The sequence below is a fragment of the Crassostrea angulata genome, chromosome 4, assembly GCF_025612915.1.
Source record: "Crassostrea angulata isolate pt1a10 chromosome 4, ASM2561291v2, whole genome shotgun sequence".
NCBI lineage: Eukaryota > Metazoa > Mollusca > Bivalvia > Ostreida > Ostreidae > Magallana > Magallana angulata.
Window position 1 is genome coordinate 42,993,834 of NC_069114.1, and position 14,258 is coordinate 43,008,091.

Sequence of the window (14,258 nt, forward strand, 5' to 3'; positions counted from 1 at the left end):
AAAATGTTGTGTATGCATATGTATTAGATGCAAAATGTCAAAGGTTTGTATTGATTCATACACTCCTAAAATGCTTGGGTTTGAATTATAAATTGGCTGATGTTGTAGGTGCTGACTCGTCCTGCGACACTGTGGCAGCGGCTCAGTGTTTGGCAACTTACTCCGTACCAGTCATGTTCTCTGCCAGCCTGAACAGAGACGACAAGACAGCGTTCTGCTCGTAAGTAGCAATTTATTACTGAAGGCTTATTCCTTGTTAGTAGGTCCCTATAGGATTCCAACAAATACTGGTAGACTGACAAATTTCTAAACTAGAAGTTTTCGAATTTTTAGCATTCGGAAAATGTTTTCTTGTTTTTAGCTTGAACATTAACTACTAGGTAATTTTAAGTTCAGTGTGTCAGTATTTGTCCATGTACGCATATAAAAAGAATTTTTAAGAAATTGCTAACGCTAGAAAATGCTAATTTCTTACTCATCATTGAATGCATGTAAATGTTTTTTGTTGCAGTGACGGGGCCTTCCAAACGTGTTTGTCTGTGGTGAAATCCACCCTGGCTGGATGTACTCATGCAGAAACCGAGCAGCTGAGTGCTTACCATAGCTATCTGGAGACCATCAGGGAGTTCTCTGGAGTGTGCGAGGGCCACTTCGCCGCTTGTGTTCCAATGGACGCAATGACTTGCAGCATGGAAACATCCGAGAAAATGAAGACCATGATGGCTAGAAACATGACTCGTGATCAAGAGAAAAATCTTAACTGCAGGTAATGATGAAAGTTTTTCATATTTCTCAATTTTCTCAGAGGTTTACAATATTTTCAGCATTTCATTTTAAATTTTTTTGTTGTGAGTTAAAGTTAATGGAATGATGTTACGTTTGACAAGAGAATTGTAGGATCCCTGCAATTTTTTATTCAAAATTTTTACAGGAAATCTGGCTGTAGTTTATGTATCAATACTTTAAAAGCCTGAATATATAGCAAGAAATGGATCCTTTATATTTTACTTCTTTCGGTTTTTTTTAGTCATTTTGAATCCACAATGAATTGCGTAAGATCCACAATGTTTGGATGTGCCAAGGAGATAAAGATGGAGGTTCGTAGCGCCACCGAGGAGGGATTCTGTATTGCTAGCGACATCCTGAAGTCATGTGACATCCTTGAAATGCAGGAACCTAAGATGGACTTACCAAGCTGTATGAATGACAAAAAGAAGATGTCTTGTAACATGACGGCAGCCTATGGGTGTCTGAAGCATCTGTACTGGGAGCTGGAAAATCCTTTTGTTGATTGTAATACAATGCATGAGTAAGTATGATTCATAATTAAATTAATATTATCAGATAATTAAAAAAATAATCTTTAAAATTATTGTAATTAAAAGTACATGAATGAAGAAAGATTTCTTTTAATGATTTACTTCGATTATGAAGTGATATTGAAGTCAGTTTGTTACATATGATAAGAGAGAGTAATTATGAAAATTATTGTTACACTTATTCAAAGCACATCGAAAAAGATTGCTTTTTAATTACTTGCTTGAATTATTAATTTGAAGAGACTGTTTTGTGCTGCTGGTCTGATAATTTGCTATCTTTAAAGTCACTTTATTTGATTTTTTTAATCACTTTTTATTTTAGACCATACACTCATGCCATGCAGTGCTACATTGAGAACATTGGTAACTGCTCCATGGGACAAATGATGGTGGCCAACAAGATGATGGGTATGATACACCAGCAGGTGGGCAATATCTGTCCCATGATTCCTGGCCACGCCTGCCGTGAACCACCGAGCTGCGAGGCTGATGAGGCCCGTTATTGCATTGAATCGTTGGATCACTTGTTAACCAAAGGAGGAGACATGGAAAATAATCACATGTGCCTGTAGGTCTTGATTGTCTTTTTATGTTTTGAAACTCTTTTATGTTTCAAAGTTAAAGACTTGCTGAAAAGAACGAGTCTTATTCTGCCTAATTTAGTCTGAATATTTAAGATTTGATTTGAACATATTTTTATGGTACAAAATACAATTGGGATTGGGCACAAGTTCTATAACTTAGACCGCCCTCTCCCATATCTCTCATATTTAAGAATGATTCAAAAGCAAATTTTAGGATATGATGAGCGTAATAGTCATGAAAAAATGAATTATTTTTTTAAAAGGGCTGTGGAAATGACAGAGGCCTGTGTGTACGACAAGACCCGCCACTGTTCTATGTTCAGTAAGGGGGCACTGGATATGGCTCTGACAGAGGTCAAGGACAAAGCAGCCATCTCCAGGAGGTTACAGTGTTCCAATAACCTTGACATGTGCATGAGCAAGTTCTACTACTCTTCTCTTGGAGTCCTACAAGGAGAAATCATGATGGCTAATTTATCTAAGTTACGGGACCACGTTACATCACAGGTAAGGTTAAGGAGTGGTGATTTAGGCAATATTACATGTACTAAAATGTTTTAGCACTTTTGAATTTTATGACATATAAATAGAAATATACATGATTGTACAATAATTAAATATTGATGTATGAAAGAGATAACAAGTATGAAATTCAAATGATGAGAGTAATCTTCATTTGCTTTACACAGAAAGTTCAATTAAATTTAAAAAGAAACTTGAGTGGATTGAAATTATATCCATTTGATGGATAAAATTCTCCATTCTATTTGATTGTAATTCCTTCCTCCTTTGATTGTTGAACTTTGTTCGGGTTCCCTACATTGTGTACTATTCTTTCTTGCAGATGATGTTTGACATGACCATGGGCATAGACCCCATGATGAAGATGAGACAGTGGAACATGTCCCTGGACAATGTGTCCTCCTCCATCATCCACATGATGGCTAAAGAAACCAAAATGTACATGGATGCGATGATGAAGGACGGCATGAGCAGCGAGGAGAAGATGATCGCCTTTGACATGCACATATTGGAGCTGATGACTCGAGGCATCAAGAGCCACCAAGATAAGTACCTGAAGGTCAAAACCATGCAGTGTGCCGGGGCCATGCAGGCCTTCACTTGTGTCGTCAATGAACTGCAGAGGTCAACTGGTCTCCATAGTGATGCTGTGGGCTTTATCGCTAGTGTTGGATCCAATCTATACGTTGTTGTCAGTGACATGTGTACGAAGGAGAGAGCCTGTGATCTGGTGCAGGGTGAGTAGTTACCCCTGACTGGTACCTGTCAAGGATTTGTGGGCTATTCTTTGTAACTTTACACTTAAAACATGAAAGCATTCTAATGCTTTAACATCATTTCAACATATATTGGGTAAGACTACTGATAGTAAGATATGTCCAATACATATGGTGTATCAATTAATAATATTAATACTAATTAAATTTTCAGTGCTTTATATTACATTCACTTGCAGAGAGGTTATTCCATTTACAATCTGATTTCCTTCAAAGTGAAATAAATATCAATCGGACTTTATTATGAAATTCTTCCCATGTTGTTTCAGAGCCAAGCACCTGTCAGATCCTGCCAGCAGCCACTCTCATCATGCTCCAGGCCGGGGCAGTCAGAGACATGAAGACATTCTGTGGGTAAGCCTTGGAGTGCTTGTTGAATTTTTTATTTAGATGATGAGAAATGAAAATAAAGCCGCCTGTCTTCCCCAACTTTTCTTAATGTTTTTTTTTTTGGTTTGAAATGTCAGGTTATTAAGTTACACACTGTCAAAATTTACAAATTCATATTGCATTCATAATGAATGTAGTGTTAGTACAGTAACAGATTACAAAGGTCTATGTTTTGGAGAAGTTTATCTGTTATCTTCAATTTCTTTCTGATTTTCATTTTCACAGCATGCTACCCCACACCATAGAGAATGTGACAGCCTTGACCCAGGGCTGTATGGATGAGGACATGGCACATCATTTACAGAACGCCATAACGGATATGAAGCAGGCCAAGGACACGATGTGTAGGTCACAGCAACAGTGTCAACTCACTGCCGCCAAGAAGTGTGTGTCCGAATTCCAGGCCAATCCTAGCTGCAGGTCTGTTGTCATGTTTTACTCCACAACAGGTGTTAGCTAACCAGTAAACTGTGTCTTTTATGAGGATGCAAATTTGATGTCTTTCATATTCTTTATGGCAAACCATGTTTAAAAGTTTGATGTGTTATTTTTATATATACAGCTCCTATGAGAGTTCCTTGCAATGTGTCACAGCCAACCTGAAGTCCTGTGATACAGAGACAATTCGTCAAGTTGAATTGGATTTACAGACAGCCTATGCAAAGATTGCAGCCGACTGTGTTCCGATGCCTGATCTAGTGGTAAGCATACTGTGCTTTTATTAATCAAATATTTATATTCATATTTTGAACTCTTAATATTATAATGCATTTTGAATTATTGCATATCTTCCCAGGTGTATAAGATTTTGAGTAAATGGCTGTGATACTGCTTGTTGTCAAATATTAATTATGAATAATATCAGCAATTTTTTTCCTATTGTAGTCAAGCATAAGTTCAAGGTCCACTGTACGTCTGGTCGAAGGAGGGTCAGAACAGTTGCTAAACCTGAGACTCTCAGAGTCCCCAAGTGACCAGTGTGAGTCTGGAAAAACTTGTAAGGTCAAGGTCAAAGTTCAACTCAACAGTGACCCCGTCTCCACACCAAAGTAGGTCATCAGATTGTAGATGATAAGAGTTTAATTATGATAGAAAATTAAACTGTTTGGAGGAATGCAAAGGATATGCATAAATTTGCTGAATTGTATAATATTTTGTGAATATGATAGGCAAATCCTCTTCTTTACCTACAGATGCATTGGCTCTCAGAAGCACATTCCTCAGGTTGTTGTTCACAAGGATTCGTCTGTGGATGATCCATGTTCCTTTACCTTCACCGCCGACAACTGGGAGAGAGGGACGGGTATACCTCTTGTTGCCAGCAGTGACATGCTGTACGACAAGGTGCAGGACGTCAACCTGAGCATGGTGGTCGAGAAGTACTCAGACGATCAGCTGGTTCTCACCCGCCAAATGTCAGACATTAAGGTACGCCAGACAGACTTAATGGAATAATCAAGGAGGGAAAAGAGAGAGTTTTGTTAATGGAGACTACTTTGATTTACTTTATACTTTCAATTGGTGCTTAAGGAATTGCACAGACATTTTGTATGAATGTGATAGAATGTAGATGAAATGAAATGTATAAGTAAAGTAATATGATTGAAATAATACACCTGTGATTTACCTTTCACTGATATAACACACCTGTAATTTACATTACAGCTGGTGGCAGCGGATACAGATCAGCCAGCCTTCTGTTCCGCCTTTGATTCCTATATTCTGACCTTTGATGGAAAGTAAGCATAGGCTTAACAGAAAACATACCATTAACTTAATGATATTTATTATTCAGTAACATTGTGTTGGGTTTCACATTCATTTAATACTCTGTATGATAAATTCTTCGTAATATCATGATACTTTGTTTTTACAATGGAAGAATTGAAAGATTTTTATGTGGTTCATTACAGAACAATGAAGAACAGATATCAAGGAGAGTTCACTCTATACAAACACAGCACCATGCCATTTGAGGTATAAAAACACACTAAGATTAAAAGTATATTCAGCTAATTGAATCTTTAAAGTTTACAGATCATGACAACAAAGTCATCAATGACTCATATGTAAATTAATATTTAAATACATGTTATAGTAACTTTATCTCAAATATTGTTTTTGGTACATGTACTGATCCAGGCATAAAAGTTTTGAATAAATATAATGATGAGCCCATTTTTTAAAGAGATTTCATGAACAATATGTTTTTGATTATAAATAGTTGAATGCATGTCTTACATATACTGTTTTATGTTTTACATGTACAATATGTTATTGATTGTAGATATTGTAATACATGTATTACAAATTCTGTTTCAGGTGCATGTACTGAACCAGGCCTGCGGCTCACGGTCACGAACCTGTACTTGTGCAGCCATGGTGAAGTCCGAGGACGACGTATTAGTGGTTGATGTGTGCAACAAGGTGGGTGGGTCCCCAGGGGAACAACCGGTCCGACTGTACAGGAATGGGAACCTGACAGAGGGGACCAAGATCTACCAGGACAACGACGGAAAACTCATCACTGTAAGTCTAGCTGTAAAGGTCACAAATGTCTCTATATATACAGATTAGCTGTAAACAGATAACTGTAAGTCTCACATCACTGTAAAGGTCAAGACTATCTCTGTAAACTGATTAGCTGTAAACAGCGCTGTAAGTCTTGTATCACTGTAAAGGTCAAGACTGTCTCTATAAACAGATTAGCTGTAAACAGTTAACTGTATCTGATTCACTGAAAGTCTTGCATCACTGTAAAGGTCAAGACTGTCTCTGTAAACTGATTAGCTGTAAGTCTTTTATCCCTGTAAAGGTCAAGACTGTCTTTTTAAATGGATTAGCTGTAAACAGTTAACTGTATCACTGTACGTCTTGCATCGCTGTAAAGGTCATGACTGTCTCTATAAATGGATTAGCTGTAAACAGTTAACTGTATCACTGTAAGTCTGGCATCACAGTGACTGTAAAGGTCAAAAATGTCTCTATAAACAGATTAAATAATCACTTATATTTTTCAGTTAACTGTATCACTGTTAATGTAACTTCTGATTCTATTGAATATTCACACTGTATATTCCTTATTTACTCGAGTTCTTAATTTCTTGATTGAACCTTTGTGATCAAATCATGAGAATAAGAAATTGTGAACACCAAATTTTTTATCACAGTTTTTATATGTAGTTTACATATGTCTGAAAAATAATAGCAAGATTTTAAAATTTACAATAATTATGTGCTGCTCGCGATTTTACGCGCCAGATATTTATTCCTCGTGGTTAATTAGGAATCCACAGTAGCAAGTCAAATGATTGGAGCAGAGAATGTTGTTAATTTGAATTCAGTGGAATATATTGGATCAGTAGGATTGGTATTCCTAATGGTTTGTCATAAAGATTAATATTACATATATATATATACCGATATATTTTACAGGTGGAGCTTCCTACTGCTGGATTCGTGATGATACAGACGGAGAAGAACAACAGACTGAGTGTGTTTGTGGTCCCGTCATCACTGGACTGGCTCAGATCGGAAGGTGTGTTGATGCTGGTGATAGTTAATAGGATCTGTTCATCAAATCAGTTTGAAAGCTTATTTTATGCAGTTTTCATGGGTCTGTGATGTCAGAGATTAAGATCAGAGGTGTGTTCAGCAGCTAGAGAGAGCGATCGCCAAAATTTGTGGTGTGGGTATAGGGAATTTTGACGAGCACTCTGTCTGTTGAACACATCTCTGAAGTTTTGTCTCTTACATATTTCTGTAAAAACTGTAATGTGTATATGCATGATTTAAATGTACGGTACTGAGTTGAAAATGCATACCCGAAATGAAACTAATGAAGTTCTAAATAAATTAGATGCACTGTATTGAATAGTTTTATACATTTCAACTGTGATTTGTAACTCAAAAAATGTTACTAGAATTGAATTAAACAATCATAAAGAATCTTGATCCTTTCAGTCAGTTTAATTTATCAATGTGGCCTTCAATGTGGTTTGTAGGTTTGTGTGGTGTTTATGATGGCAACAAGAACAATGATATGGCCATGCCAGTGACAGGAAATCAGGCCGGCAAAGTGGCGCATTTCATCAAAGGATGGAGGTAAGTGACACTCGTACATACTGTATACAACTTGGGACTAATGCTTAGCTAAATTTTTATCTGTAATGGAGATATATTTTCTGAATTTTAAGATAATAATCCTGGTTTTAAAAATGCTAAAAAAAAATTAATCTCTTCAAAATTGAGGAGATAGACACTAAAACTATAACCATATTTCTTTTGCCATTATTTAAAACAGGTTAAATTTCCACAGTTAAAATGTTATTCTTTTGTTCTCTTTTTTTAGAAATAAGGCAGGAGACAGCTTGTATGTGGGAGCATCAGCTGATCCATCATACCAGCCCCCAGTGTACTGTACCTGTAGTGGGGACAGCAGCCTGGTCCAGAACCACTGCCAACCCATGCTCATATCCAACACCTGCCCTCTCAATGCAGGTAAAGTCTCACCTGTGTAACAGACTAGTACCCATTTTAAACAGGAAGCATAGTTTCAAGTTTATAATTCTTGAATTTTTTATGAGTTGCTTTTAATTTTAAACTTAATCAAAACAGTCATCATTGATCAGTGAACTTAAAAACATATTTCTCTGTGGTTATATGCTTTTTCTTACACTTCAGTTGAGATGATTAATCATGTTATATTGATAATGCCATATATTGACCTATGACCTATGATTGACAGACAGTATTTTTTCTAGGGAAAGACGTTACCGCTGAGCTGGTAAAGCTTTCTATGGCTGCTGACAACAGGAGAACCAAGAGAGCAGTGACCAGTCCATGGGAAGGACTGTCTGGTATTGACACAAGCTATGACCCTCAGGTAAGTACCGGTACAGTTAAAATTGGTACTGGGTCAAACCAGGCAGCTAATATTTGGAATGTGCTTTAAGGAGAAATTTTCTAAGATGGTGGTTGGGATAATTGGAGTTGGAGGTTAAGGGTTTTATTTCAGTACAAAGTTATTGGCTTGACATGTTTAGAAATTTATTATGTAACAAATTTTAAAGTCCAAAGTGAGTCTTTTTTGGTTACATGGTATATGTTTTGTAGGACACGGAACTTGTGGTATCTGCCTCGGGTAACTGGACCCTGGAGACGGCCGGACAGTATTGTGACAGTGTGATGTCATCAAGCTCTATCATGGACAAGTGTCAGACACTGGTGGGCACCAGTTTCACTGAGGCCATCAGGGACATCTGTGTCCAAACTGTACTGGTGAGTGTATCAAACTGCCATATAACAAATTCTATAAAATTCTATTGTTATAAGTACAATTAGTGATATCAGTTATAATTGTTAAGGGAAAAGCATGATAAGTATAGGTCAGAATAAAAAACCTTGGCGAATTGGTCAAGTTTAAATTTCACCCATATACAGTTAAACACGCTTGTAACGAAGTAGCAGGAATGGTCAATTTCGCTTTGTTATAAGCATGATTTGTTATATCTTTATGACGTAATAAAGCCATCGGGAATGGAAATCACTTTGCTGTAAACGTCAATTCATCAGAAGTTTGTTCACTATAACTATGGTTTACTGTACTGTAAACATATTTTTTTCCTCTTTTTCAGACAAATGATGGAACTGCTGGTTTGTCTGTAGATGAAATTATCAAGATTCAATGTGAGGCTCAGCTAGACAAGATGGCACCAGTCAGTAGCACAGACCCCTCCTTCCAGACCCTCTCTACTGAAATCATGTCCCTGGTCTGTCCCAATGACTGCAATAACCATGGCCAGTGTAGAGAAGGTAGGGGCCAAGTCAAAGCATTGCATCAGTCAACTCACTGTAATAAAGTTAAGGACTCTTATCTGCCCTTACCAGCGGTGAAACCAACAAAAACCCCCATGATTTTTTGTAATTCGCATGCTGCCTTTAATGTTTATTAAGTGACGAAGAACCCTATTGCATTTTTTCTGAGATAGTGAATTATATGAATAGATTGATGCTTAGCCTCCTGTAACAGTCATGTTAATTTCCTGCAGGCAAGTGCATCTGTTTCCAAGGCTACATTGGAGCGGACTGTTCCATTCAGGAGTCAGTAGCGCCCTCTATCAGCAGCCTGGAGGCCGACGGCCTGTGTTCTCTACAGAGTGGTGGCTGCTCCACGGTGCTGGTGTCTGGTGGTCCATTCGCTGAGAGTGAGTCCCCTAGGTGTCACTACCAGGCCACAGAGGTATTATCACTCCTCATAATTATAGCAGAAAACTGTCTTTATGAAGCATCTGTACAATAGTTATGTTAGTCAAAATGGCAAATCTTAGGTGTTCAGAAAGTATGCTTTTGATTTTAAGAGTTTATTTGGATTTAGAATATTTGCTAATTATATTTTTGTTTGTGTGTGATGTTAGGCATGTTTTCCATATATTTTTAATTCAAAGTGTATTGTACAAAAATATTAAATAAAATATTTGATTTTTTTTCTAGTAATGAAAAATAGTCTAGTAAATTTTTGTGTTTTCCATCAGATGACCACATCTGGGTTCAGAACCACAGGGAGTGTCATAAACTCCAATGCACAGTTCATGACGTCCACCTTGCTGGTTTGTACCATCCCCGACTCTCTGCTGGCAGCTACTGGTGCCGCTGTCTCTGCTGTCAGTCTGTCTGTCAGTAACAATGGACAGGCTGTCAGTCAGTCCAAGCTCTTCATCGCCTACCATCCTATGTGTTACAGCTGTGACAGCGCCGGACAGTGTACAAGTCTGGTGAGCTCTTACAAATATTAGAGAAATACGTGTATCTTTATGATTTATAAACACGCTCATGTATATGTTACTGTAATAAATATATGCATGGAATATTATATGTATGTTGAAATCAAATGTTTACTCTCTGTTGTAGAAATGTATGAAGCTTATATGAATGTATATTTATATACATGTAGAACATCTAGAAAGAAATTAATTGTTCACTGTCCTGTTGAGAAATATATGGTCATTATTTCAGAAATATTTAAGGGGCTCTATTAGTAGTTTTAAACTGAATGTTTTTCACTCTTTTAGACAACTGGCTGTGTGATCAATGATAAGTGTTACACCGCCAATGAGGTCAACCCCCAGAGTATCTGTGAATTTTGCGATCCTATCACAACCACTACAGGCTGGACCAGGAAAATCGGTATGTCTCAATGAGGAAGCACATGTTTTGATTATTAACATTGCACACCATACTATTTTGAATTGTCGTTTTTGCATTTTTTCTACAAACTATGTTTGCAACATATTTATAATAGGATATTCAGAATACACTATGAAAAAAATTGCTAGACAGTTCAATATTTGAGAGATAAAACTTCTCTTCAATACATGCAAAGTCAAGTAAGACACAACCTACATGTATGAAGAAGCATAACTTTACTTTACCCATAATACATACATATACATGTATACACATAAATATAAATGCCCTGGACATAAGCTATTTTGAAGCAATTTACTGCATATTTATTCTGAAGCATTTTACCTGATGTTGAATGCTGTACATCTTTCAGTTCCTGGATGCCCAGGGTCAGTAACTAACCCACCCACTAGTAACCCAACGAACCCACCCACCAATAGACCCACCACCCCCAGCGACCCTAACGGGCAGGGCAATCAGGGACAGGGCAAGGAGTGCTCTACCCCAGCCACCGTGGTCGAGCAAGATAAAACACTAGCCACAATCCTGGGAGCCTTCGCTGGTCTCTTCTTCCTCACCACCATGGTGCTTGGATGTAAAGCTTGTCGTAGTAACGGGTAAGTACTCTGTCGCCTGCTATTATGTAGTGTAGTCTGTTTGCATGCTAGTACATGTAGTGTACCTATATTTTATGTAGTCCCTTACCACTGGGTCTTGGCACAGAGAGATTTTAAGTTTAACTTCAAATTTATTTCTTTGAAATTTGTTAAGTATCTAAATGTTGAAAAGGACAAAGACAAGAATGAAAGGCAATGAAGAGAAATTAAACCTCTGTGATGACTCTTTGTAGTAAAATATAGATAATCCTTTAACAACTTTAGTGTGTTAACATATTTGATGCTTGCCTCTCCACAGCTTAACATGTGTACATCGAGGTTGTGCTTTTTTCAAACAATTTAAAAAAGAGATTCCTTTTACCCTAAGCCCCTGCTTTTTCATGCTAAAATTGCAAGTACTTGTGCATTGGATTATCATGTCAAAAGAACTTTGCACTCAATGTCTGGAAGCTGCAGTTCATCAAGGGAAAGAAACCTCTTTTGGTGAAAGTTTTCTATACCAAGAAGCAGAACGATTGACAGATAACTTGAGTGTGATGTGATCTAATGAGATGTGGATCCAGGATGTGAAAAAAAAATACTTTTCTGAAGCATGCCAGTATTATGATGCCAGAGAAAATCTACACTGCCGGAGTCATCTACATTCACTAATGATATGGAACTCAATTTTCACTGCATTATAAAATTGTAAAACTTTTCATTCAACCTGATTTGCTATCTTTATATTTTGAGTTCTCAATTTTTCTGTCATTCATTTCATATTGTTGGATTCCCACAACACATAAGCGCTACTCTGGAATCTTTTTCTCTCAAACTCTAACAGGTAAGTATGATGCTCGGAGATAATTTTCTCAAAGGAAATTTATATTTCTTAGAAGTTCTTTGTATTGTTCAAGTCATTCATACTCATTAATACTACCCATGATGGAAGTTGCATATTACTCTTTTATAAAGAAAAATTTGTACATGTATTTTACTTAGTTTGCCTTTTCATCAATAAAACATTGTTAATTTTCTCCAGGATTTGTTTCTTGGGATCAAAGCTATAATTGTCTTTGCCAAAAAAAAGTATAGATTATCTGAATATCCTTAACAGCTTTAATTAATGATCACATGCTTGGCCATTCACTGCAAGAATCTACAGTAAAAAAGATCCTCTTTTCTCTGACTTTGCCAGAATGGTTAGTCTTTGCTAAACCTGCATCATTATTTTGTATGACAATTTCCCAGTACATGTAGATTAATTTTAACATTTCACAAATGTGTGTTCCCTTCCTTTTCCAATCTTACAAAGTCCATTCACAGCCACTTCTCTAGCTAATATTAAATCTATTATAAGATCTTTAAAATAATGTAATTTGCTTTTAATCTTTTTTTTGCGAAATTGTTAACCAAAAGTAAAAAACTGTGTGAAGATTGTAAATTTCTGACATTTGGATAGTTTGTGGTAGTTTGTGATTCTGACTAAACTCCTGACCTTGCAGGCAAACAAAAAGCAATACACTAATGTCAGACGACAAGGTCTCCAGTTCTAATTCAGCGTCTTCCATAGAAGAGAAAACTAATCCCGCTTTCAGCAATGACATGCACAACGACAGCATTAAGGATGTTGTTGTCGACCCCAACTCTAGTTATGTGTATGGCCCTGTACCCACCAAAACTGAGCCCAGAGCCAAAGGAGGCGACCCCACAACTCTCTACCCTGATGCAGAAGCATCCCTAAGTAGAGAACAGCTATGAGGCCTAACAACTAACGCATAGAAAGTAATGACTTATTATCTACTGACATTTTTTTTAAGCTAACTCTTGTCTAGTTGGTCATGCAAGACATGAACCCTCGTGGGTTTTTATTAATTTATTTAACATGACATTTGTATGTGGTGGCAGTCATTGTGTTAATATACTGTTTGTTTATTAGAAAAAATAGAAGTAAGTCAGTCTCTCTACTTCGAACATACATAGCTACTTATCAATGAAGTTCCATGCACAGCTATTTCTAATACAGGACATTTAGATATGAAACGTGTGTATACAGTATATTATAATTGTATAAATTAACAAAATTTTTAATACTTATGGCTTTTGTATGCATTGCTGTTTTATAACACATCTGCATTATTCAAGTATAGCAGTACAGATGTATACGGCATATAATCATTTGGATACTGCATATACAGCTGGTAATTGTTGTACAGGGTTTACAATGGGAGCAACTGTTAAAGGTGTATTTTGGAACTAGATTCTTTCGTTCATTATATTGACCTCAAAAGAGAAATCACAGTTGTTTACTTCCTTCATATAGAAGTATTTTGTTTTAAACTTAATAACATCTTGAAAATGATTATTATAGAACTAAGCTGTTCACTTAATTGATGTATTAAATTTTATTCTTTATTATTACAAAACTGACTGTGCATTTGTATTGCACTTGTATTGAATCAAATTCATGTTAAAATTCAATATAGATACTATATTTAAGTTAACATGGCCGATGGGCCTTTTTAAAATGATAAATTGCGTCCATTCCATTGGCTACAACCATTTTTGATTCATTTTTCAGGTCTTCTAGTAGCAGTGGAAACTCTTCACGGCCTAGTAGTGTAGAAGATCCCAAGGAATATGATAACGTAGGCTTCTCCTCTTATAGTAAACAAAACGTGTACAGTGCGGGTCCTATAGTCGAGAACCCACCCTCAGCTCAGCCTAATCTAGGCTCTTTCGGCAAATACGAAGATAGCACAGCCTTTGGAAAGGATGCCTCTTCTACTCAACTGTGATAGTGAAACAAAGTGCTCTTATATATACGCCTTCCATTTTCGTATATCTCAAAACATTTTCATTCCTGTTGATACATAGTTTATTTTT

General features: G+C 36.7%; 1 protein-coding gene across 1 annotated transcript in view; it reads left to right on the forward strand.

Annotated features, from left to right (window-relative positions):
- Positions 1 to 14,097, forward strand: part of LOC128180465 (uncharacterized) — a 71,602-nt gene extending 57,505 nt beyond the window's left edge. Inside the window, exons 76-101 of the mRNA XM_052848589.1 lie at positions 109 to 220; positions 512 to 766; positions 1,028 to 1,309; positions 1,642 to 1,887; positions 2,167 to 2,410; positions 2,748 to 3,162; positions 3,471 to 3,555; positions 3,817 to 4,011; positions 4,154 to 4,292; positions 4,477 to 4,640; positions 4,785 to 5,019; positions 5,257 to 5,330; positions 5,505 to 5,568; positions 5,914 to 6,120; positions 7,027 to 7,129; positions 7,596 to 7,695; positions 7,943 to 8,091; positions 8,355 to 8,476; positions 8,707 to 8,871; positions 9,228 to 9,405; positions 9,642 to 9,832; positions 10,125 to 10,364; positions 10,662 to 10,776; positions 11,150 to 11,393; positions 12,878 to 13,157; positions 13,954 to 14,097. Coding sequence (XP_052704549.1) covers positions 109 to 220; positions 512 to 766; positions 1,028 to 1,309; positions 1,642 to 1,887; positions 2,167 to 2,410; positions 2,748 to 3,162; positions 3,471 to 3,555; positions 3,817 to 4,011; positions 4,154 to 4,292; positions 4,477 to 4,640; positions 4,785 to 5,019; positions 5,257 to 5,330; positions 5,505 to 5,568; positions 5,914 to 6,120; positions 7,027 to 7,129; positions 7,596 to 7,695; positions 7,943 to 8,091; positions 8,355 to 8,476; positions 8,707 to 8,871; positions 9,228 to 9,405; positions 9,642 to 9,832; positions 10,125 to 10,364; positions 10,662 to 10,776; positions 11,150 to 11,393; positions 12,878 to 13,133 — 4,580 coding nt within the window. The 3' untranslated portion in view covers positions 13,134 to 13,157; positions 13,954 to 14,097. The remainder of the gene's footprint in view (positions 1 to 108; positions 221 to 511; positions 767 to 1,027; positions 1,310 to 1,641; positions 1,888 to 2,166; positions 2,411 to 2,747; positions 3,163 to 3,470; positions 3,556 to 3,816; positions 4,012 to 4,153; positions 4,293 to 4,476; positions 4,641 to 4,784; positions 5,020 to 5,256; positions 5,331 to 5,504; positions 5,569 to 5,913; positions 6,121 to 7,026; positions 7,130 to 7,595; positions 7,696 to 7,942; positions 8,092 to 8,354; positions 8,477 to 8,706; positions 8,872 to 9,227; positions 9,406 to 9,641; positions 9,833 to 10,124; positions 10,365 to 10,661; positions 10,777 to 11,149; positions 11,394 to 12,877; positions 13,158 to 13,953) is intronic.
- The last annotated feature ends 161 nt before the right edge of the window (positions 14,098 to 14,258 follow it).